Source organism: Protomyctophum bolini (genome assembly GCF_963924005.1).
Source record: "Protomyctophum bolini genome assembly, chromosome: 12".
In the NCBI taxonomy this organism is placed as follows: Eukaryota; Metazoa; Chordata; class Actinopteri; order Myctophiformes; family Myctophidae; genus Protomyctophum; species Protomyctophum bolini.
The window spans coordinates 30,340,477-30,366,717 of NC_137873.1; the positions used below are offsets into that span (position 1 = coordinate 30,340,477).

At 41.8% G+C, this 26,241-nt stretch overlaps 1 protein-coding gene across 3 annotated transcripts; it reads right to left on the reverse strand.

Moving 5' to 3' along the window:
- Positions 1–281: 281 nt before the first annotated feature.
- Positions 282–13,239, reverse strand: LOC308325215 (BTB/POZ domain-containing protein KCTD1). Of its 3 annotated transcripts, none has more exons than XM_080777660.1 (5): positions 12,623–13,239; positions 6,163–6,341; positions 4,626–4,770; positions 3,279–3,584; positions 282–1,521 (listed from the first exon to the last, which is right to left on the reverse strand). In XM_080777660.1, the coding sequence occupies exons 1-5, from the start codon at positions 12,629–12,631 to the stop codon at positions 1,360–1,362; spliced, it is 801 nt and encodes a 266-aa protein (XP_080633786.1). In that variant the 5' UTR covers positions 12,632–13,239; the 3' UTR covers positions 282–1,359. The 3 variants fall into 3 exon arrangements, with proteins under 3 accessions (XP_080633786.1, XP_080633787.1, XP_080633785.1); XM_080777661.1 differs by lacking the exon at positions 12,623–13,239 and adding an exon at positions 12,028–12,112; XM_080777659.1 differs by lacking the exon at positions 12,623–13,239 and adding an exon at positions 7,134–7,439.
- Between the last annotated feature and the right edge of the window lie 13,002 nt (positions 13,240–26,241).

Genomic DNA, 26,241 nt, shown 5'->3' on the forward strand with positions numbered 1-26,241 from the left:
GTTGTTTTCAAAGGGGGAAAAAAACCTGGGCGAGCCTAGCAGGAAAAGTGGCACAGGAGTGGGAGTGAAGCTTGTATTTCACCAACAGTGCAGAGGGGCATTACTGCGGAGGGGAACTCACGGGTAAGGTTGGTGAACCAATAGGAAGTCTGCATTGGTTTCAAGCACTAGTTTGTTCCGCCCCTCCATGCCCAGCAGTAAAGCATAGGGCTCTTTAAGGCTAGCAGTGCTGAAACAGAAACAATGTGTGATACTATGGAAAGACACATAGGAAACCATCATAACAACTTTCATTGAAGATTTATTTGCCTTTTTTTGTACTACATTCCTCTTCTCAAATCTAGGGAGCGTAGGTTGGTCAGTCATGTTAAAGATACTTTATATTCAACTTCATATCAACATGTGCTTAAGAGTAAAAGTGATCTTTGATTGGGTTTTATAAGCTTTAAGCTGTTCAGTCATGTCTCAGGCAACCAGTTTGCCTTAAAAAGACGCAATATCAAAAAGAAAAAGAAAACACAAACACATACGGTATACAGAGACAAATAGCATTTACATTTCATTACCGGTACTTATGTTATGATCCAATCAAATATTTCCTAAGGTAGTTCATGGGAGGTGTGACATTGTAATCATAATTTACTAAATTATTTTATTTGACTAAGGAATAGAATGGTTTATGACATACTTTGATGCTAGTAATGTGAACTATATTTAATATCATAATCCAATAAAACTTTAGATAACCATTAAAGTAGAACCACTTAATTGGTATCATCATACTCAATATCCTCTAAAACAAAATAAAGTAAAAATCATGTTCTGTTCGTCTGGAATGTGTTGTTTATGACCACCAGGCCTCCAATACAGTAAGCAACAGATTACATTGAACTTTATTTTTTATAGTAAAGGAAAGGTAGACCTACTGTAGCCAATATGCCAGTGGTCAAACCAAACCAAATTACTGATGTTTGGCTATGCAAATTACTACATGAGCAATCACACCCTTTTAATTTATATGGGGAAAATATAAAATCATATTCAACCTAATGTAGGTTCCAAGTTTTAAAACAAACTTCATTTGGGGATCCAGCATATATAAATCCTTTTTAAAAATCTGTCGATGGGGGCTAGACAATCACAAATGTCCGAGAACTCAGACTCAAATGTCTTGTATCTTCTTATGGCAAAAAATTAAAAATGCTCCTGTTGCACCTAGATGGTCTAGATGGTTCTCAGGGTTAGGGAGAAGGAAAAAAAAACATCAAAGAAACAAACCAAAACAGAGTCCGCGGAGCCCTGCTGCATCGAGCGCTTGGCTGCCACTGAAAAGTCTAGCATCCTCTGGTCAGGAGGTTTCTAGTCCAGCTGCTCCTGTTTTATCCTGTTTGAGTTCGGCCCTCTGTGATTCGTCCTCCTCAGTTCCCTCCTCAGGACGTACTCGCTGAATTGGGATGAGTCCACGCCTCCCCCACAGGAGCCGGCGATTTCAAAGCCGCGTTGCTGCAAACGCTCCAGAACCTGATGATGGCAGAGGGGAGATGGATGTTGATGACACACCACTCATTAGTAGAGGAGCAAACTTTATTAAATATTAGCAGTTTCCACAACAAAGTCAGCAGAAATAGATACATAGCTCAAATTCTGTCAACCTGGCAGGCCCTGCCCTACAGAGCGTCAGAGACTTACCCTTCGGCCAAGCATGAGCTACTCGAAGAGGCGCATGTAATAAACATGCATTGTGGTGGCGTTTCAGTATGTTGCCAAGAATGTTGTGCATTTATTGCAAGAGGGATTGTGGACAATGAGATTTTTGGGGAAAATAATGCAACACTGCAGACTTGCATAGATTGTATCTAACTTGGAATGCATCCAAGATGTTTGTAGCGTGTAAATCACTGAGGTATACAGCCACTGCTGTCAAGCATTGGAAATGGCAGGAGACAATGGGAATAAGGTAACGCAATGACAGAGATTTGCCTATGGATTGCAGATGAAAGGAGAATAATTTGATGGGAAGTGGCTATACAACCCCACTCACAAGAGCCCAACATTTTGCCTAATTTTAATTGTTTTGCGGTGTGTGTGTGTGTGTACTGTAAATTTGAGCATGCGAGTATCCGTGCTTGCATATTATGTTTATGCACACATGTAGCCGTTTCTGAGCTCACAGCCTCGCAGACATCTACAGACATGGCCGGCGGGGCTGTAGGATCACATTCCATCAAAGAGGCCCCAGGGAGTAGCGAGGCTTTCTCTCTGCCACTTGGCTCAGTGTGGGCTGCACAGCAACGCCCCTCTCCCCATTTCTCCCCCAGCCCCGGGCCCAAGCCCCCCGCCAAAACTACAAAGGTCCCCTCTGCTGGCAGTCTCTCTCTGCCCCCCCCCCCCCCCGCGTGCACCCCCCCCCCCCCTGCCTCCATTAGCCGCAGATACAGCATACACCGCCGGCGTGCTTTAATAACCAAACAGGATTATGGGCCCTGCCGGGGGACAACCTGCCAGGGAGCGTGCTCACTCTCTCGCTCTCCTTTTCCCCCTCCGCGACTCACTCACTTCACAGAGGGGTTTGTTTGTGTTTCAGGGAAGGAGGTAGGGACTCAGACTTCCTCAAATCGAGACACAGTCCAAGGCATTGTGAAATATTTTCAATAATGCCTCTCGACTAGTTTCACTTATTGATGTGCATCCGAGGATTTACAACCATAAATTAGTTATCAGATTATGAAAATGATCAAACTTGACATGGAAACTGCACATTTATTTTGTCACTGTGGGAGAACCTTTACAGATTAAACTGATTTGATGAAGAAGCCAAAGGAAGGAAGTACAACAGAAAGGGTTATCAAGTCATCAAGTCGTTAAATAAATGTATGACAAACTATCAATTAGTGGATTGATTGGTGTCATTTCTGTGTACATTAGCTGGTGTTTGCTTTTCAACCACCAAAAAATATAATTTGTTGGTGTATTAAGGGGAGATATCAGGGGTGGATGGGGGCACACGAGTGGAGGCTAGTCACCTGCAAGTTCCCGAGACGATAAGAAAAAGTGAACTTACCATCTTGAACTTTTCCTAAACTAGACACCTTTTTCTTATAATATGATTGTGTCATACACTTCACATGGCAAAAAAGCCTTTTGAGTCACAAGAACAAAACAGAAAGAATAGGTGGTGCTCATCCGTAATTCTTCCAACAGAGAAAAAAAAAAAAACACCATGACTCATGTGGATTTCCGTTGAAGTCACATCCAGTGCAACCCACCATCCCCATTACCTGGACAGAGTTGAGGTGGCAGTATCCATTGAGCGGGAATCGGATGACGTGCGTCGAGTCGTGGTTCCAGCCGGCATTGACAGAGTTGCACATGACGTCGCCGATCTCTGGAAAGACATCTTCGATGAGGGCCTTGTCGCCGCTTAGCGTGATCCTCTCACCCAGTTCGGGCGCCACGCGCACCACCACGCACTCGCAGGGCCGCGATACCCGGGCCTGTTCTTTGTCTAGGCGCCAGCGCTCCAGCTCAGCCAGCATGGGCTGCAGCTGAAAATACCGAGCCTCCTCGTACAGCAGGCTGAAGTCCTGCAGAGAGCAGCACAGAGCACAATGTCGGATTTTGGAACGATGGGAGAACATACAGAATAATATGTGCAATATGATATCTCTTAATAATAATATTAACTGGCATTCCAAGATGAATGTTAGATCAAAGCTTTTATATTATGAACATTGATTAGGTAACACATTAGTGGGCTTTAGTAGCCTCAAAGCACACTGTACATTCAGCCAGCCTGAGCCTGGAGAAGAGCCTGCAATACCAGTTTGAGGTTGTGATAAATAAATAAGTAAAAAATAAAAATAGTCCACAGCAAAAAAGTTTGAAAAACCAAGGTTCTACACGAACAAGCAAAAACCCCAACAGAGATCCCATTCAGCAAAATTACAAAGATGCAGAGTAGAAGAGATCTAGTGTGACATCAAACACGGTCTACGTGGGGCATAAGAGCAGATATTTTACCCACTAGGCTGCAGGGCCTGAAATCACACTACAGTACATGCACATTTTCTCATGCTCCTTTCAAAACCCATTCAACTTGAATGTTGTCCTCAGCATGAACTTGAGCCTGCATTGTCTTTGCTTATTTTAGCTGACATACTTTCCACTGATTGAGTCAAACTGCGGACAGTCCATCAGATAAGGTGATTATTTATTTTCTCTCAGGGTAAGTTTAGTAATTAAGGACTAAAGGACACACAAGCCCAAGAAGACTGGAATGCAATTGTGTTACATACAGTGAGGATCTTTTATGGATATTTGCAGCTTTAAAATAAATCTAACAAAGTGGTCATGTAATTTCTATTTGACCTAATCTATATTTGCGGTTTCCCAATCCTTGGCCACTTATCGCCAAAGGGCAACAAGTCAGTTGGAGCAGAATGTCTTGGTGGCTGGTTTTGGAACAGCCCTACGGTATATTATTTCATCACCAGCATGGGAATCGTGTGTACTGGTTCAAGGAGGACCATGGACTGAGGGCATTCCATAGCCTTGGAAAATCATTTTATAAACCAACTTGTGGGAATGCCGACATTTGGCAGTGTGTGGGATGGTCAGTCACTCACTTTGAAGTCATCTGGGATGAGGAGTTTGGACGTCCTGAGGAAGTTGAGGATGTAGCGGAACATGTGTCCATCTCGGTCAATGAAGTAGTGCTGCTTCAGGCTGTCCAGGACTATGGGCTCTGTGCCATCAAATAGACGACCGATTCTGCCAGCAGACAGAGGTGGGGGTGGGATGGAGTCGAGTGGGAGGTTAGCATGGAAGGAGGTACAAGGGAAATAGAACTAACAGAACTTGCTGTCATTTTATTTAGTTTCGAAGATATTGAGCATTTAACTTACAAAGAGCATGTCTAGATAGAGGTCTGAAAGATACCCTGAAAGTTTCATTCTTGACTAGGGGCCACTACAAAATGGACATGGCATATCACAAAGACAATACATCCAAACTGATGGCAGCCTATTGGCATATTTGGCCACAAACCAGTGACAGTTTGTCCAAACATCACCAAACGTGCTGTTCTTTTCCAAGCGTGATAAAACCAGGCAAATCGTCAAAAGTCTAGACCCCTTGCAGCTTTTCAATTCTAACAGTGCGTGTTGACTTGTGCTTGTGAATCGGCACTTTGCATCTATACTGCATTTTCATACGATTATCATTGCCACTGCAGATATTTCTCTTTGAAATGACACATGGTACTGCGTGCGTGCGTGCAACTATGAGTGCGTGTGTAAATGCGTGACTCAATAAAGATACAATGACCTGGGAGCATGTGCAGAGTAGTGCGGCTCAAATTCAGTGAGTGTTCAGTGTTGTTTCACACTTTTGCACGAGAGAGCACACAGCGTGTGGGTATAGGCAGACAAATAGGCCAATTACACGAACAGCCAGACCGAGAAAATACAAAAAGAAAGAAAAGATGAAAATTGGGTGATAAGACAAACAGTCTGATGGAGAGGTCAGGGCCAGCTGGTAGAGAGGTGCCGGAGGCAGATAGCCACCCTCAGGGCTCAGCCCTGGGTGACAGTACGGCCTCCAAGCTTCCAGATGGCCTCATGCCCTTTGGCCCTTTACTGCTGCTGTGACATCTGTCAGAATAACTGAGCTGCTTTTGTCTGTGTGCTGCATTCTAGACTTGAGGCCTGTGCAAATGTTTACTAGTCAAAATAAATGTGGGCTGCGAGAGTCACGAGGAGACAATTTATGTCTACTATCAGACGAGTCAAGAAGCAACCGATATTGATCGATTCTTAAGAATGTATTCGGAATAAATGCTTTCGCTCAAACGTCAAATTGTTTCCCATGAGAATACTCTGACTGGATGAGACGTGACATTTGCCTGAGCTGTCAGCAGATGACATTAAGCGGTGAGGCAGCTCCATTAGTGCAGACATAAGACCACTGGCTTGAGCAGAATGATCAACTCTCTATCAAAGTCAATAATCCCTTTTCCGTAAACAAGCTATGGCCCACACAGGACATAATTGGCACAAACACTTACTACAATACACAATTTAGACAATTTGTACACTCTCAGAGTTAAATGAACACTAACGATTTTACTGTGCAGTCCATGATCTAGTTCGGGAACAGACTCACCTTGATTCTGGGTACTTTGTTAAAGTGGCCAGACTGCTGGTGTACATATGACCGCCCACGTCTATGTGCACGGGGGCGTTGGACTTGGTGAGCTGTGCAGGTGTTGGGATGCCCTGGTTACTCAAGGGAGAGGCTGGTGACCGGTTGATCATGGGCCTGGACATACTGGAGCGATGATCCTAGAACAAAATGCAAGCCACAGGACACAATGTTATTAAACAGGTAACAGAGACAGTAATTAGACATTTAAATAGTTCATGTTAATGTTTTCCATTTTTCTTTTCATTTAAAATACAGATGAAGCTAATGACAGACTTCATGATCAGGACTGTCTGCCACAGAGGAACTCTCCAAGTTAGAGCAGCCTGACCTTGACCTGAATCCTGCCACAATATCCACAGCCATTCATATCTGTGGGCAATAATCTTCCCCAAAACCAAATTAATTTGGAGCATCAATCTCACAGCCAATGAGCAATAATCAGTCTAGATTTGAATAATGTAATTTGATTTAGAGAATTGCCACCCATTAACCTAAAAACACAATTAGGAGAAAGACTCTTGCAATCTTTAATACAAATACCTCCCCCCGCCCCCAAAAAGGGAGGGGAAAAAAAGGGGAAAAAAGAAAAGTTTGAGACCTGTCATTTTAAGAATACAAATATTTTTACATCATCTTTCTGGTTAAATCAATCGCTGTCGAATACATTGTTATTGTGAAAATATAGGATTAAATTGCTGCAGTAGCCTAGACCATGCGTCGCAGCCATAGCTAAATTGGATTAGCCCAATGCAGGATGCCATAATATGCATACATACAGACAGAAGAAAATCAGTCAGCCTTGCATCAAATGAAACAAAAAGGCTAAGTGTGTCCTGGATTCCACCCCGAATCCTAATACGCTAGTAAAAGAAAGTGACGATATCCTAAACTACAATGTACAGCCCAGATATCGGACTTTACGCATTTACCTGCGCTGGCATAACTGTGGTTGGAGAGGAAGTCACCGAATGATCATTTTGCTTCAGAGATGCTGCAGGTAAGAGAGAGGGGTCTCCTCTCATCGCGAACATGAGCGAGGGGTCCCTGCACTCCGCTGCTCGTAACGGGATTCGTTTTAGGGACGCGTGTACGGACTCGTCCACGGAACTGATTGGACGGGGTCGCTTTCTCGTTTTCTGATGCGTTAGGTCCATGACATCCGTTTCGTCCATTACAAACAGAGACTCCCCAAGTTAGATAGATAGATGCTGTCGTGTCCCACTCCCACACCTGCCAAGTCTACCGAGAGGCGTCAAGATGAAGTGAAGCTCACACGCCGGGGAAGAAGAGAGGTGCCGTGGCAGCCAGTCACACGGAGCAGCTTCTATGCAATGGCTGGGAGAAGTCAAAGCCCCCGATAACGTTAGCATTGTAGCGCCTCCGGGTCTTTTGGGCTGTCGCTGTTTTAATGGAAGGTATGCGTATGTGTGTCGCATTTTCAGAATTGAAATGCTCTGCGTGTTTCTCCAAAACAGCGATCATTATAGGTGCTAAAGGCGGACGCACTGTATGTGGACTTTCAACGTGGCCTTTGCCCTTTGGAGTTCTCTAGTATAAATTGTCCCTCCTGTCGCTGTTGCATTGTTCCGTCTGCACCCAAGGCTGCACTATGCCCAGCAATTAATGATACCTTCCTAGTTCGGTACAGTGGCTATAAAACCCAAAGTTCTGCTTCAACACTTATATAATATTCAAAGTCTAAAACACAAAACTGCATTTCTTGCATTGCATTTTCACTAGACCAGTCACCTGGACACGATGTCAATAGGGCATCACTGACACCATGACCTTTATTTAGACCTTCAGCACTACATCTCAAGATAATTTCACTGACAAGGCAATCTGGTAGCATTTCCCTTTCAAACAATGCATGTGAACATGAAAAATACAGGTGTATGTTCATTCTTAACTCTATTACATAGCCTACTGGCTACTGTTTTGCAAAAATACATAAGCGCCATATGCATATGTGGTTTTATTATCAAACTGGATAAGCACCTCATGAAATCAAGTTAAGTAGCATGTCACAAAGATGGGCCGCCAGCATGGTGGTCCGGGCACCCTAGGCTGCAATGCCAGCTTGTTGCAGGTTCAAATCCCCATCTCTATGCATTTCCTGTCAGTCTACTGTCCTATCAATAAAGGCATGAAAGCCCCAAATCTGTCCTTTGCATATTATGCAGCAGAGGTAATTCAGAAGGTAAATCAGGAAAGATACACCCTACATTTATAATGATAAAACATATTAAAGTGTTTACTTAAACTGTGACGATTGGATTATCATTGCAGTATCACTACACACTAATGGTGCAACCTGGAACACAAGACCAATGCACAATATATATATCTGTGCTGGTAAGTATTCTTCACAACACTTTACTGTACTACATTTTCTCTTAGGAAATGCAGGGAATTCACATTTTTTAATAACATTCAGAATAAAATTAATTAGTTCAACCACTGGCCTTAAAACATCCACACTTTTACTTTTCGTTGGCAGTGGTGCTTTCACACCTAGATACCCAATTAGCAATTAAGCCTGCCTTTGAGTGTAGGCCTCTACTGCGGTGTGTGATCCTGCCCTGATTTGCATGCAGTTTGTGCACACGCTGATAAGCGCAAGCAGCAGCCATGCATAGTTTTAAAATTCAACTCCAGAATCCCTTGCAGAAGGCAAAGGGGCCTGCAGGGCAAAAGAGAGAAATCACATGGCTTCTCTTCAAAAGGGGACCTGGGTAAGGGAGCCGGCAAAGTGCGTGGGATCACACTCCGAATGCAGGTAATTTGTTCCCTGACTAATTTGAGGAGATGGTGTTGGTGGTGGTGTGTGTCAGTGGAAAGTTCTGAAAACGTCTCAGTGGAATTGGATTTCCTCAAAGCCTTGTCGTTGCAAAAGGTGTATTGACTGCAGAATCGGTTAGGCATTACAGAAAGTTGTGTGTGAGAGAGGGAGAGAGAGCAACAATGGGAGGTTTGGGTTGTGTGATCGTGCTAATACAGTATATCATGGTATTATTCTGACTGGTGATGGCAGTGGAGACACTTAACACATGACTTGCCTACTTGACTGTCCAGTGTATCCACCATGCACAAATTACAATTACTGTATGCATACTGTATGCAATTATGAATGTCTTCCAGATCCGAGTCTGGAGTCAGCGTGACATTCCATCCTCTCGTCTCAGCAACAGTAGCATTAATCATATCAATCAATCGTATTGATTGTATGGACGTTACAGATGGACCAATCTGGGTACCCATCAGCAAAACAAAGTAAAAACAGCACCCTCTTGTCCTTCAACAGTCTGTCACGAGAGACTACAGATTGACAAACAAACTGAGGATTTACCCTGTAAAGTCTTCCTACCTGTTGCCATTTTGAATTTAGCACAGTGGCACTGCATCTGCTGTAGTGTGAAACATCTTGCTTTGTGCAATGTAACTTATGTCCCTACGTTTTCCAGCTCTTGGGAAACAAAACCGGACCACTGTGCTTAGCGGCTTACTTATTTACCCAACTCCAGTAATTTTGTTGACTGCATCAATGCCACAGCATGCTCAAACAAATCAAAAACTGGCACGGTGCATCAAAGCCTGGAGTTCTTGGACTGCTCAGTTTACACTCATTTTGTTTTCCTCCAGTGGTTTGAAGCCTTTTCATGCACTGGTCTTGTGTACAACAACATATTTTAACATTTTCCCTGACATGTCAAGGAACATTACAAGCCACAACGAGCGAGGGAATAGAAAGTAGTCTGTAGATATGCGTCAATCAGGTCATTCTTTAGCTTTAATAATGTGCATTAATTACAGGGCCTACTGGAATCAGCATCAGCATCCCAACCAGCTCTCAAATCTCTATCCCATCATGCAACCCGTCAGAGTTTCAACATATACTGGACAGAATTAGCATTTCAGATCGGAGCATCAACATTCAGTTGGAGGCAGTCAGACTAGTATTTACATAATCTGGATGAGTTGTCTCTGCTTCTTAGCCTGTGGCCATTCGTTTCAAATGTCCACAACAGCCATATAGACTCGGAACTTCACACATTGCAGAGTGCAGACAAGTTGTGAGATGTCCTAAAATATAGCTGGTTAATAGTAGGTAACAGTAAAAAAATAAAAAATACTCAAACAAAAATGCCAGCCATAGCACTGACGTTGCAGATGGAATACTACATTTCTGATTAGCTGGAGGAGCGTGCAAAAATGTTATTAAACTTTCTTCCTACTTGTAATATAACCTTATTAGTTACTACAGTCTAAACTAGCAGTGCAATAACATGCAACAATAGTTTTGCTTTCTAACTCACTTGGCTTTTGCTACCAAGGATACAAGTAACAGTGCCACTACTACCAGTACCATACATCATTTTACTAGAACAGCAAAGACAGAAGTCAGAGTTATGTTAGGATGATTCAAACAGATTAGCATGTGGCGTGTGGGTGCAAGCAGTTTAAGAACATCCATGAGCTATTTTAGTGAGATGAAAGGTGGTGTTATTAGCTACATCGCCTGTGGTTTGCACCATGTCAGCATCACAACTTCAGAAGTGTGCACATCTTTTTCTTTTTTTTTTGGCAAGCACAGAGTGATCAGTTAAGCATTCTAGAGAAAGGCTGAATTGTTGCCTTGTAGAAATAAAAGTTGCCAGAGCAAAAAGGCAAGCTTTGCATTTAAGAGCTGGCAAGAGCTGACCACAGCCGAGTTAATATCATTTTCTGACATGTAATGTGCACTGAATTAATATAAATAAATGCACAAGGAGACAAACATTTATTTTTGTATGAACATAACTCTGGAAAACAAACTGAATTTAGGATTTGTATCTGCAATAGGACACACTTTGTGCCGCCGACTTTCTATGGGGGTTTATAAGGCTTGTCTCAGCTTCTAGATCCTGTGCTGCAGAAAAGTAGATCTCATACCTAACAGAACATTGTCATGGATAGTATCTTAGGTATAGACAGACACCTGATCTATTCCAATTAATTCTTAATCAAGCAGTGTGACATTACAGATTAGATGCAATATACTCTTCCCTATTGATCTGGTGGTTATGGGCAACATTAATACATGTTCAGTAATACAGACAATTGCCCTGGAGCATAATAAAACTAATGGCTTAGGTATAGTGGATCAACTGGTTTACAAGAAGTGAACTTAGTGAAGCACCATCATCTTTGTACACATGCAAATAATTGGGTAGTTATTTTATGTACTTCACCCTCCTTGTCAGCATGGATCAAGACCTTGCTGACTGATCTGATTTTTTTGGAAAGGTATACAATTGGATTGGACATCAAAATGTAAGGAGAGAGAGCTAGCCAAGTTCATGAAGCTTTTGTTATTATAGCGCCATCAAGTGTCCAAACCTTAAATCAAACATCTGACAAACACCTCATGCACCTTCTCAACACTGGTAAAACCTGGCATGTAGTATTCCTTAATTTATTGTTAATTTGAGTTAATTTAAGTTATTCTGTGATACTTGGTTTTTATTTAAAACTGTGATTGAATAAAATCATTTGTAGCGCCTTGCCAAGGCTGGTATTACATTACCTTATTTGTGTATAAAATATGAATTCAACAAATCAATTTAAACAGTAAACACCTAACTAAAACTTAAGTGCCTTAATTTAATCGTAGTCGCATTAGACAACAGCATGAACCCGTGCACTTTGTGTACTATTATTTGCAGTGCAGTAATACACCTCGGAGTTCTTTGCGCACGGACGGTAAAGTCGGAGTCATAAGAAGAGAGGGCAGCATTTCTCAAATATTGCATAGTTTTCACAGTATGATTCTCTTTATACAACCGTTGGCGTTAGGAGATGATTCTTAGAATCTGCATTGGCGGCTGCCGAATAGGTACGTCCTGTCTTACAAAAATAAGAAAACCCTCCGGCAAAATTACTCCACAATGGCGTCTTTCATTAGAAGAACTGGGACAGTCAGGAAATGGAACTGTTTTGGGCATAGAGTTAAAGGTTTTAGCACAAACGGACTTAGGAAAGCCTTTGTGGAGCAGACAATTAAGTCAAGCGCAGTTTGAACAAGTTACGTGTCGCCGACTACTGTTTCAGCGGGTACACGAGCACGACAACCATCATGTTTGGAGAGGATCCCACCATTGAGCCAGCAGCGAATTCACGGATATATTATAGCCTACTGTTAATTCAACAACATTACAGTCGAATCGACTATTCGGTTAAAAGCAAGAACTTAATTCTACAGTCTTCATGCATCCAATGTTACAGATAAACTAGGAACAATAGCCAGGAAGTGGTTAAGTATCGTAAGAACTGTACCGCTCTCTCTCATCGCCTGGCACATGCGTAAAAGCGGCTGCGCCTCGACGTCCCATTCTCTCCAGCCTAGGAAATATAGCAAACCAAATAAATATCCGCTTACCTGATACATATAGCCGCATAAAGTGTCTTTTTGAGCACCTTTTCCCTCGGATTTAGCCCACGATCTGCTTCCCTTGCTACACGAGTGAGAAATGCAATAGCTTGGCTAAGGTAGACAGAACAAAATACAGAGAATACTTGCTCCAGGGCTCCGAAACCCCTCCAGGCAAAGATCAGGATACAATTAGCTCATGTCTCTGCCCCAGTCTAAACCAATCTGAAGCCTAAAACTCTGAGCAAAGGAACAGATCACAGCAACAGTGCCACGGTCTTTGTTGGGTTTATGTTTTATAAAAATCGAATAAAGAAATCTAGCTTTTTTTCTTTCTATTTTTTTCTCTTCATATACAACTCGCTCGTGCCTCCAACTTGCCTCCCTCTCGCAGAGAAAAGCTGATTTTAATCGTTATGATTAGTTTTGATGTAACGTTGCCCCAGGCAATTTCTACAAATGGATGGAGTGTTTCTTGCCAGGGAGGAAAGCAGCAGCTGATGATAATTATATAGATTGTTGGTGGAGCCCTTTGATTTCCCCCCTCTATCTTTTAGTCTTTTTCCTACACATAGCCTACTACCATGAGCTCTGAATCTGCATCAGAAAACTTGTTGATTTGTCCACAATCAACTTTTATAATCAATAGTATGTGCGGGTAAACGAACATACAACAGTGGAGTTTTTTCCTTCAACCCCCTCTATCTTTTCAGACTCTTCCCCCCTTTGGCCAACCTCCAAATGACGTCGTTGTATAAATAAGCACTTGCAGCTTGCCTTGCCCCAATCAAGTCTGAATCAGTGCCTGAGGCTGATTTCGAGCTCATTTCAAATGTTCAACCATGCATGATTTCAGGAAGATTGAGGCGCTTCTTAGGGTTTTAGATTCACTTGGGGAATACTGACAGTGAAGGAATTGCAGGATGTAGTGTAGGTCTTGTGAACATGCCTGATTATTCTTCCCAACTACTGTACTGTCTGAGTGCTATTCTGTGTGCACATCTGGACATTCAACTGAGCAGGTTATTCCTCATTTGCGGACTCACCACTTACTCAACATGCCGGCATACATGATACAATGGACAGACATGAAGCACCATCTACTCTTTCGCCCCCTGCTGTTGAGAAATATTGAGAAAATCTATAAATACATATTTTCACATTATTTAGCCTAATTTTTTTGTTTTGTTTATTCCATCTGAGACTGAGACAATCTAAGTCATGTTCAGAACATGACTTGCCTTAAACATTCAACATATGATAATAAAGAGGAAGGGTAACTAACATGTTACAAAAATAATCCCATTACTCAAATTATTTTAAACAACTGTTCTTGTCACAACATCTTGTAATGTACGGCGGGAAATGCATTTGAGGAAGGGACAACTATTTAGAGCCCTTCAGATCCTGAGGCCTTTCAACTTTCCACTGTATGACCAGCATGTCCCACAGGAAAACAAACACAGGATTAAAGTGTTACGATGAAGTTATTTGCCCTGGAGGTTACCGGCTGGCACACAAACACCAAGCCAACTAACTGTAGCAAACTGAGCACCCCAGGCCTCTAAACCCCATACGTTATCCATTTTCCACACAAATGGAGCCAAGTCATAATGGAGTCCTCCCGAGTCAGTATTCAAGATATGCATTAAATGCTGTCGAAACAGTCTGGTGGAGATTTCTTGAGTGTGTCTGGTGTTAGGATCCAAAAAAACAAAGCCATTGTTCTAATGTTGCGGGTGGTGGAAGGGGTGTGTTTTCTCTGGATCTGAACCGAGGCTGCTACAGCAGCAACAACAGTAGAGCTTTGACTGTGCTGTATTTTGGTGGACAAATTATCCAAATTGCTTGCAGATGTGAGTTGCCCCAAACTGAATCTGCCTGACTTGCATGACATCATGGCCAGGGTAATAAAGGCTTACATGGGAGGAAGCTGAATCATTTTCCAACTTTCTGGGAAAGTTATTGAAGCCACTGTGACTTTGACAAATCAAATGCAATCATTCCACCAATATACAGAGATGTGATTGTAATGCATCAGCTCTCCGATGAACACATCTTTAAATTCAAGTAATACATGTCAAAGTAACACTTTTTGTTAATTATAGCTAGGTTTTGCTGTCTGCACGTGTATCTAATTAGGGGAGCGTCATTGTTTTGTTTGAGAAATATGCTTCAATGCCTGAATGAGAGAGGCGTACAGTAGGCGTACAGTAGCTCCTACAAATACTGCTAGTTCTTTTCATTAAAAACCTGTTTACCCAGTCTTTCTGACTCAGTATGGACAAATAAGAAATGTTGCTTTAGTCTTGTACCATGTTAATAACTGCTGTTGTTACAACAGCAGTTATTAACAGTGTTGTACATACCACACCCCTATAATGGTCCGTGGTTATGTAAGGGAGTGGGCTGGATAGGGAAAGGGTTGAGACTGCTCCAAAATCTGACTCAATCTGCCCTGCAGGGGTGTACACTTTTGGGCCAGAGTCGTTCATCAAATAGCAGCTTTGGCACGATGAAATGCAACTTTTGAAAACGGCATCATAGCTGCAAACCTTCTTTTGGTAGTGCCTTTAGCTACAGTCCTGAAAGCCAAACCATTTACATTGCCATGAAAGAGTACAATCTTTCGTAATACATTAATTTGTAACAATTTTATGTAACAGTGTAGACTATAAAGATCGTGCCTAAGTAGGATATAGAACCGACTTGAGCCCCATTGCCCTCACCGACGGGGGCAGCGGCTGTCCACCTCATGAACAGCTCTCAGCGGGTAAATGGAGACCCAATTGGTCTCCGGTTCCAACTCCGATGTTTTTGATTTCCCCCCTGGACCCCCCCTGGGGTTTAAGAGGTTTTAAGAGATAGACACTGTCTGGTGAGATTACTACTTACATCTCCACTGAACTTCTACTCTCAAGAACTGCTATTCTGTCCGTGTCTTACCACGAGCAGTACTCGTAACCTAGGTTACAGTCAGTGTGATTGCACACATGCCAATATTACTTTTTTCCCTTTCTTTCAACAGAGCACAAGACACTACTATGATGATTATAGCTGGCTCCTGAGTTGGGATGATGGTACTTTTAGAAGTGTCGCATCCTCTCCTGAACGAAGCAAAGCGAAAGTGAAAAAAGAGACTGGCTCGCTACTGTCATCCTAACTGAACAGCTTTCCTTAAAGCCTCAAATCCCAGCCACCCCACCCAAAGTGGACAGAGGAATTGGTGACACTACAGTGAGTGGAAGAGAAGAGAGACAGGGGGGGGGGGGGGGGTTGGGTAATGCTGGAAGGCTCTAATAAAATGTAATCCTATTATATGGTTCCCACTAGAGGGCAACAATAATAAAGGTTTCCCTAATAACACAGGGAGGCCAGACCCAAATGGAAAACAGCTCCTCCGGTCAAGTCCCACAGTCGTACATATATCCTCTCATTAGCCCAATTGCTGATGGGCCACACTGCACCGCCAGGCCTTTGAGATTTGGACGTGATGGCAAAGGAAGAGTTAAGTCAAACAAATGTGTTTCATCAAACTGCAGTTTGGGCTGCTCTGCATAAAGGAATGGAAGGTGGGAGTGGGGGAATGTGGGGGTGGGAAGTTAGAAGCGCAGAGCCCTGAGGAAACCAATCAGAACTTCTCCACCCTCCCTTCCTGTCTCAAAGCCACTGGGGTCTCAGGTGTGCGCTACATGGGCTAATACCGTCTAAACTTGATTGTTTGTGTGAGAGTAATCAGAGTTTTGTAAATTACCATTTTGGAAATGAAAGTGCAGTCATTGGTAAACAGAATTTGCGATGCAGTTGAGGAACACCTCCAAACAAGAAACTAAAATCAAACCACAAGTTTGGATAGCATACATCACAATAGATTATGAGTTTTCATTCTTTCAAAACGGGTTAGATTGAATGAGTGAACCATATGCTTTAATATCAGCGTTATGAAAACAACTGGAAAGTCCAGATGCTTCACAAAGAAACTCATACTGTACCACAGGAACAGTTTGGAAGTGATTTCGTCACCTAATCGTAACTGAAAATGGCAACGTCTCTGTTGAAAATGCAAACAAACAAAACCTCATATTGGTGTTATTTGATAATGTAATAAACGCCAGAGTTATTCAGTATCCTAGCTATCTCATACAAATGCAGTAAAATATTCATCATAAGCGACAAGGTGAGTGAGGATATCAATCATGTTCTCGAGACAGATTGAGTTATTAAGTGAGCCAGTGTAACAGTATTATGAATCCCAGAGTAACAAAGTTATTCATCTCTTTGTGTGTACAAACGTGTGCATACATGTGTGTTTGTGTGTCTGTGTTTATGTGTCTGACAGAGAATCAGACAGAAGGAGAGTGTGTCGCATTCCTTCCTGTTCCTGTACCACCCTCCAACCCCAGAGCCGCCGACTCAAGGCGGTTTCCAGAATCAAACAATTTCACGCAGCTACTGGAGGAGGAAATGAACTGAGCCCAGAGCAATAATAAAATTATACAAATGTTATTACAGACTCGCCTGCTACTGTCCTACTTTAATTCAAATTTGGGCACTCCAGGCGGTGCTGGTGGCAGAGACCTTCCTGAATAAATCAACATTAGCTTACGTCTAAATTATTAAGGAAGTGGGAGACTTTCTTGTTTATAGTATGAATTATTAAACAAGTGTTTAACGCTGTTTTTCTTCATGAATCCCTAAATATTAATTGCTAATGATCTTTAAGGTGTGTGTTTTATCTTTTGCCCCTTCAGATGTATGCAGAGGAGAGCATCAGAATTTTCAAGTTGAAAATATGACATACGCCAATGCAAGCTTTATTCTCAGTAGGATAATTATACAGTTTACGTCTTATGTTGACGATATAGTTTGTGGGCATCTGCATGATACACAAACAACTGTCTTTTTACATCAATATTTATAGCAGATTGCTATTACAGCTATTTCTCTTTTTGCTATGGTAAGTTGATGAATTTGGCATTCAATAGAAATTCTAATTCTGTGAAATCTATCCATAATATCTAATAAATGCATCTTGGGCAACATCTTGCTGATGTGTAATTTAAGATTCCATCAACTCAGCTCCTGTATAAGATGGTTGAGGCCATTATTGGCTGGCAAGCATTTACAAGCTAGTACAGGACACATTTCAATTCCGATGATATTTCATTTTTACAGTACATCTTGAATTATTGGATTATGTCCATTGGTATACTCTGCTCTATTTTCATAAATTTGAACATTAAGGCATGAGAGATTTGAACAACGATTTGCTACGTACACACATCAAAGTGAGTGCACCACATGCAATGACATTAACCTTTTCATCAATAGGAAATCCATATTGAAGTAATAAGCCAGTGCTTTGAAGACATCTCTACTTTGTCTGTCTTTCTCTTAATCCAGAGATGAGCCACAGTATATGAATCAAAATGGCTAGACACCATTCCCTAGTACTGCCTGTCCCATGAGGAAATAGTCAATACATGTAAGAACAGATTTATGTGCTCATGATTTAATTGACCCATAAAGATGATGGAAGGACAACTGAGAGAGGCCATATTCACACAGTGGCCATTTTGACCTTACTTCATACCTGAGTGGTTCTTTTACTTCATATTCCCCCCACCAACACACCCCAAGGTATGAAATAAGAGAAAAATGGCTGCGTATCAATAGAGGTGGGTATAGACTAGACTCAGTATAAAAACTGTATACAATGTAAAAGTATGGTGGTGTGAGGATCTTGGACAGTGCAGAGTGCACTGTGGCGTTGCCTATATGACATTATCTATGATGTATGACTCCAAATTTGGGGAAGTTTTTCACCATCAACTTCCATTATCAAATTCAATTAAAGCTAAATATTTCTAAAAGTATGAAATATATGTAAATAATAATAATAATAATACCAGGCCTTCCTTGATATTCTTTGAAATATGCTGAAATATCTCTCCCACTTTCCCTTCCTCTCTCCCTCTTTCTCTCCCTCCACCTCTGTTTCTCTCTGTCTCTCTCACTGATCAAGCTCTTTGGTCTGATGTCACACACACACACACACACACACACACACACACACACACACACACACACACACACACACACACACACACACACACACACACACACACACACACACACACACACACACACACACACACACACACACACACACACACACACACACACACACACACACACACACACACACACACACACACACACACACACACACACACACACACACACACACACACACAACACACACACACACACACACACACACACACACACACACACACACACACACACACACACACACACACACACACACACACCTATCCTCTCTCCCTTCATCCCTCCCACCTCCTCTCCTTCTCTCCCACTGACATTTCAAACATGCAATAACCCAGACGATGCTGAATACCGAAACGGAAGTTCTTCTGGAGAACTGCCGTTCTATAAATCTGAAAATCTCCATTATGTGTCCTTCACAGCTATGCAACATCGATCTCGCACTAGTCTTTGTTGATTTTTCAAAGGCTTTTGATTCAGTGGACAGAGCCAAAATGTTTGAAATTCTTAAATTATATGGTATCCCCGACAAAATGATCAATGACATAAAAATTCTATCTACAAATACCTCAGCGATCATCCTTACTCCTGACAGAGAAACACCATCATTCCCCATCCTTTCTGCCATTCTCCAAGGTGACACACTTGCCCCGTTTCTATTTATTATTGTTGTTGATTATGTTCTTCGTATGTCAGTTGATACTATTAATGATTAGGGCTACCAACTACACCCTAGGAGAAGCTCTCGTCATCCTGCTAAATACCTAATAGACACTAACTTCGCTGATGACATTGGAATACGCTCAGGCTCTCCTTTAGTCTCTTGAGCAGGCCGCCAACTGTGTTGGTCTTTATCTCAACGAGACGAAAACTGAATACGTAAATATATGCAAATCCAACAATAACCACATTATAAAAACACTTAACAACACTCCTCTGAAACAGGTTGATGACTACAAGTATTTGGGTTTATATATATCTTCTTCCCAAAAGGACTTTCAAACTAGGAAGGGTATGGCCTGGTCAGCCTGCAATGACATGCATAAGATCTGGTCAGCCCAGCTTAGTAAGATGTTAAAAGTAAAAATATTTTGGATGACCGTTGAGCAGGTTCTACTCTATCTATGGCTCCGAGACATGGACATGTCATGATTTGTCACGATCCGAGCTGGCTTTGTTCGAGGCTTACAGATCTTTAAATAAATACTTTTTGAAATGTCTATGGATGGGAAAAACTTATGGGGAATTATTTCCTGGGCCTGTCGTCGTCTTGAAAGGGGGCGGGACTGTGACGCTCTTTAGGGGCATGCCTCCTGATGAGATGTGAGCTCCACTCTACGGCCATTTTCTACCAGTGGTGGAAAGGTACCCACATTTTGTGCCTATAGTAAAAGTCCCAGTACCAGCCCTGAGGGCGAGAAGCTTGAAACAACAGAGCTTCTTAATACGGCACAGTTGAGAAGCAGGAGTTAAACTATCAATCTGGTGTCAGGGAGGTCAGATGTAGAGTTGCTGGCCCGACTCCATAAAGGAAGATCTAGTATGTCAAACCATGTGTGGCTATCCAGAGTTTGATGAGGTCAGTGTTCTGATCTTCATGGAGATTCAGGTGATGATAGTCAGCTCCACATATGGAGATCCATGTGTTGTACCAACTTGGTTCATTTGCAATGTGACTCGCGTCGTGGCAACCACACTGGTTATCATGAGACTGTCACAATATGGCCATATATTGACATTTTATTGTGAAACAACAGAGCTCATCAGTGCCCATACCCGAGGCGGGGTTGGCGAAAGGGTCTTTCTATGTGGAGTTTGCATGTTCTCCCTGTGTCCCCTAGGGTACAGTAGGTACTAGGTACCCCCAAAAATAACATGCAGTAATCCTGGTCTCTAAACTGCCTCCCCCTGGCCAGCCTGATGGAGGGGAAAGAACTGGTTGGAATAACGTGTTCCTTCCACGCTCTACGTCCAACCAGGGAAACTCCCCCCTGTCAGGTGCAAAGGAGCAACTTGGACACTCATGCATGAAGAAGCATGAGTGTGTATAGAGCCCAGGATCACATTAGATAATTGACACATGACAAAAATGGGTTACAAAATCGTGGGATAAAAAAAATTATTAAAAAAAAGATGGGTTCATGGCTAGCTTGTCTCCATATAAGGAGCGTGTCACGAGGCGTGACTCACAACATTCCCATATGGGCTTAATATTGATGACATGAGGGATCTCCATGTATGGGCATAATAGAGATCGTAGGCCCTGCGTGACGTCACAAGGCGTAATTGACTGGCAACCAAGGTTGCGAGTCCAGACAAGGATACAGATAGCTAGGATACAAATTTGCAACTTTTGTAAAGCGCAAATCTGGAGTAAAAGTATAGGCTACAAAAGTTTTGGGATCAAAATATAGCCTACTTAAAGTACCAAAGTAAAAGGTATACTCATTATGCAGAATGTAGCATTTCATAAGTTGTGATGTCTAAAACGTATAAATATTTTGAAAATAGCAGATGTGCATGGTAACGTTATAAGCTTGTAGATCTGCTATTCCAAAGTTTAATAGGGCTGAAGTGGTTAATACGTATATAGGCTATGTTTTGTAATAATAATAAAAATCTACAAAGTAACTAGTAACTAAAGTTTTAAAATAATTGTAGTGGAGTTAAAGGTACAATATTGATTAAAGGTACAACATATGATGTAGTGGATGTAGAGGCATTAGACAATCCAAACCTCTAACTCCACATGGTGAGGGCCCTGGGGTGTTTTGACTCGTACTCCATATCCAACAGAAAAAAGGCCCAGAGAGGAATTGTAGTTCAACTGAAGAATATTTATTATCTCCAAATATCTCCAAACAAAACATGAAATAATAAGTAAGCAATAACTTAATAAGTGAGCTGAGTAAGGTCAAAAACTGTATGCCTTCCCAGCCTCACCAAACATTTTCCATTGTTCTCAAAATGCATGTCAAGTGACCTTAAACAAGCAACAGGACTTCCTGGCTCCCAGTCAACCTTTCAAAATAAAAGTTACAAATAACTGTTCCACAATCACTGCAGGGGAGCTTTTACTTTGAAGGGGAGAAATTATACAGGAAGTGCAAAGGGGCTCACTAAATTGACATGACATACCAGGGATTCTAATTAGAGGTAGAGGCTTCTAATAATCCAAATTATAACATTCTCTTTTCCAAAACAATATCTGATATATGAAAATGAAAACATTATGGAAGAAGTGAACAAATAAAGAAAACATAAAACTGGCTCCAACAGTGGAGTAGAAGTAAAAGTATTGAAAATGGAATATATCCCGTAAGGTAAAACTAAATATACTTTTACTTTCCAACTACCTGTAGCTTCTATAACTACAGATTCTGCAACACCGACATCGCGACATGTTGCAATATGAAGCTGGATCTATAATTTGTTTGTAGGCTAAATAAATGTTTGACACAAATGATCGGAGTCATCGGACTCTCATCACAGATATTTCATGTTCAAATCCCAGTCCTCTAATACTTTTCAACTTTACCTAACTGAAGGCTAAAATACAAAAGAACACTGCAACAACTATGAGAGATGGTGTACTGGTCTGATGATCAGGCTCTCAACACAGAGTGTCACACCCAAATTTGATCATGAAAGAACGATGAACGAGGCAGTTTGTTTCTGGATACTGGAGGTTTTATTTTATGCCTATATAGTATATATGAATGGCCCAAAGCCTACGTCAAACTGACGAAAAACACAAAGAATAAATCATGATTAGCAGGAGTACCAAATCAAACACATAACGAAATAAATAATAGCGTAACAAACAAATAATGCTCAAAACAAACATTATTTACCTCACTGCCTGCCCTAGCCCCTCTCGGAACCCTACATAAAGCTTTTATGAAATTTGATGGGCGCTTTATAGGTAGGGTCCCTGGTCATGCTAAGATTTTTCAATGCGATTGTTGGAACGCGGATATACACAAACTCATCGTTTAGTCGATCGGCGCGGTATTACGACGCTTTTTCTTGTGTTCGTTTACGAATGTGCGAACTATAAGTACCTTACATACCTCTGATAAAATCTCCTGTGTCGCGGAAGCCGTTAAGTATTTTTAATCCATGTTTGATTAAAAATGCGCTTTGATTTCTTCTTGTTTATTTACCGTTTATTGTACCGCCTCCCGATGTGCGGTTGGCTTTGCGGGCTACGTCCCTGCCTATGATCTGCTCCGTCATAGCTGTAGCACCACTAGCTAGCCAGATAGGCGGTACAATGACGTGTCAATAAACAAGGTAGGAAGAAGCGACATTTTTAATCAATCATGGATTAAAAATACTTAACGGCTTCCGCGACACAGGAGATGTGTCGGTATGGTATGTAAGGTACTTATAGTTCGCACATTCGTAAGTCAATACATGAATAAACATGGTAAAAGCGCGCAGAAGTCCGTCTCATGGCGTGTTTACATTGTATTTGTTTGTGCGTAACTGGCGACAGCCCAGCGTGGAGCAGGACCCAATGGGTAAAGTAAACAAAGTATCAGAAACTTTACTACATTCGGGTTCTGCTTGCGGGGCTATGCCTGCCCATAACTCAAAGGGCATGAGGCCATACAACTTCATAACAACCAGGACTGCAAAGAAACATAATAAACAAAAAACGATCAATAAACCTTATAATGTTTTGTAATAAGGAACTCAAATGTTGACAAATAACTGAATGACATGACACCGAAATAATAAAACGAACCTTGCATTGCGACACGCAGCGTTCCGTGACAAGACTGCTCCCTTCTCAACCATAGAGTATTAGGGTCTCAACACTGAAGTGTCACTGACAGACGGAAGCGCCATGATTGTTCTGTGAGGCGCCTAGTCTACGCCCATATGTTGACGTAACGGAATCTCCTAGTTCAATTCTGGAGAACTTTGAAATATGTATATTTCTAGTAAAGTGCACGAGCAAAGTATAAATTCAACATTGCACAAAGAAGTTAATATCACTTTTCTCTCTGCACAATTAGCCACACAATGTCCAAGTGAGACGCATGTCAAACAGACAAACACTCACTCAGCAGTCTCAGCTCACTGACTCTAATTCAATGTCTTATGATTATGAATATAATTAAATGTAAATGTGTCTTATAAACCCATGGGGGTTGGGCACTTTGTGTGCAGAACACGAAAATAAAATAATCAATCAAAAATCTATCAACAATCAATCATAGCAAAAAGAGTTGAAAGTGAACAACGCCAACATTGTCCTGTTGAAAATGAACTACGCCGACACGCCATCCATACGACGTTGATACGCCGACCTCTCTCTGGACGGCGTATCAACGGCGTATCAACGTCCGCGCACGCCGTCGGACAGTTTTGGACTTTTTTTGTCTTTTCAGACAGTTGAAAGTGAACTGAAAATGAACTACGCCGGCACGCCGTGCACACGACGTTGATACGCCGTCTCTCTCTTGGACAGCGTAGTAACGGCGTATGGTCGTCCGCTCACGCCGGAAATGTCTCAGTGATAGAATGAATAAATAAATTACATCTATATCTTTAATGGATTTAACAGATGGAATGAATTATTACAACTAGCCTAGTCTTTAGTGGATTTATTTGATATAATTAAGCGATGGAATGAATAATTATAACTAAATGTCTTTAGTAAAGAAGTCAAATGTAAATAAACATTTATATTAAAATAGCTTATAACATGACAAATGTATTTGCCTGTCCTTGGTGGCTTTAGGTTTGGTTCTTCAACAGGTCGATACACCGTTTTTTTTAGTGGAATCAAACCAAGGAGGATCTCTCATACTTAAAGACTTGAGACGGTAGACCGCCGAAATTCCGGAAATTGCGGAAATTGCGAAATTGCGGAAATTGAAAATTGAGGAAATTGCGGAAATTGGAAATTGCGGAAATTACGAAATTGCGGAAATTGCAGAAATAGAAAATTGCGGAAATTGCATATTGCGGAAATTGCGGATTTGCTAATAATGTTTCCCATCCTCCGCAATTTGCTAATGTTTCCCATCCTTTCCGGTAAATACAACACATTGAGTAGGGCACTGCAGGGAGTTGAACCCCGTTCCGGTAAACCAGAAGTCCGACACCAGTGCCTTAGTTTTTGTGTTGTTCATTTACAGGTCCAGGTGTGCATACGCATGTGCGCCTGTGTGTGTGTAGGTGCGCTTCAATATAACCCATCGTTTTTTTCATTTAGTCCCAGAGGGGGGGATCTTCTCTCCCGTTTCCCAGACAGCTCCCCTTGGGCGAGGGAGGGGAGGCCAGAGAAAAGAACCCCAGCATGTGGAATAAAGTGCTTAAAGGGGAGGATCAGGATATTAAAGGAATTAAAATGTGTGTGCCCCGAGATTCAACCAATCAATCATTATCAATCTCTTATGTGGTACTCATTTGAAACACGTGGTAATTGATTGTCCTATCTGTGTCGTTTTACCTCTGAGCACAGATGTCTGCTTCAAGACTTTTCTCCCTCTCCTTTGAGCACTTTCTATTTGAGCTGCTGCGCTGCATCATTGCATGTTAGTGTTTTGTAGTTTTGAAGGAAAAAACGACTTTTGCATTATTGATATTCCTTGTTCCCCCCCTCCCCCCCTCTCTTATTACACAGTGTAAGAGTTTTGGAATATAGATGGATGGTACAGTAACATCATGACTGTGATGTAACATCTCTACTGTACAAGGCTCGCTGGTGCCCTCCCCTGGACAAAGTGGAATTAGGGCAAAATGATGAAATAAGCAACTATTACTCTTTGGCCAGTAGGTGATGCTGTTGTCACACAGTGTCACAGTCTGATTGTGGTTGGTGAACTGGTGGTTATACTACACACACGCACACACACAGTGCTTCTCGGACTATAAAGTAGGCCTATAATTGCTAATTGACGAAACGTCTGATTTATAAGTTTTATGTGTCTGCACCGGGTTTTCTATAATATGCCTATGCATGCTATAGCCTACTCATTGCAAGGATTGTGCAATTTGATTAGACATTTTGGGGGATTTAATGCATTAACTTATACAACACACACACACACACACACACACACACACACACACACACACACACACACACACACACACACACACTATGTATACCATATACTGTAGAGTAGACGCTAAGACACCAGTAGTAAATGGCAGCATTTTCCTCTTCATTACAGAACTAATATGCGATTGTACCAAGGGAATAAGTGTGGCTCAAATAAATCACCTCTATCCCATTTCCATGAGACAAAGTGATGCTATTTTCTGTGCTTTGGGAATGAGATTACATACTGTAAAGCTGCTCTCCAACTTAAGTCTGAAAGGGCACAGACACACATCATGTACAGTTATGTGGCCTTGGGGAGAACAAATAGAAAGACATTGATGAGACTATTGATTATCGATCCGTGTTTTTCTCCCTCTCCTCTTGATTAAGCTGCACCACAAACCGGGGGGGGGGGGGGGGGGGGGGTGGTCCTTTAAGTACATACAACTTACATTATTATTATGTACATTATTTAATAATGACCTTGTTA

What these genes read in the sequence shown, in the direction of transcription:
- LOC308325215 (XM_080777659.1), bottom strand. Translation starts at nt 7,376, where the DNA reads ATGGACGAAACGGATGTCATGGACCTAACGCATCAGAAAACGAGAAAG. An exon ending in CCACAGTTATGCCAGCGCAG is followed by an intron (nt 6,342 to 7,133) that starts GTAAATGCGTAA and finishes ATTTTGTTCTAG; the next exon opens with GATCATCGCTCCAGTATGTC. An exon ending in ACAAAGTACCCAGAATCAAG is followed by an intron (nt 4,771 to 6,162) that starts GTGAGTCTGTTC and finishes GTCTGCTGGCAG; the next exon opens with AATCGGTCGTCTATTTGATG.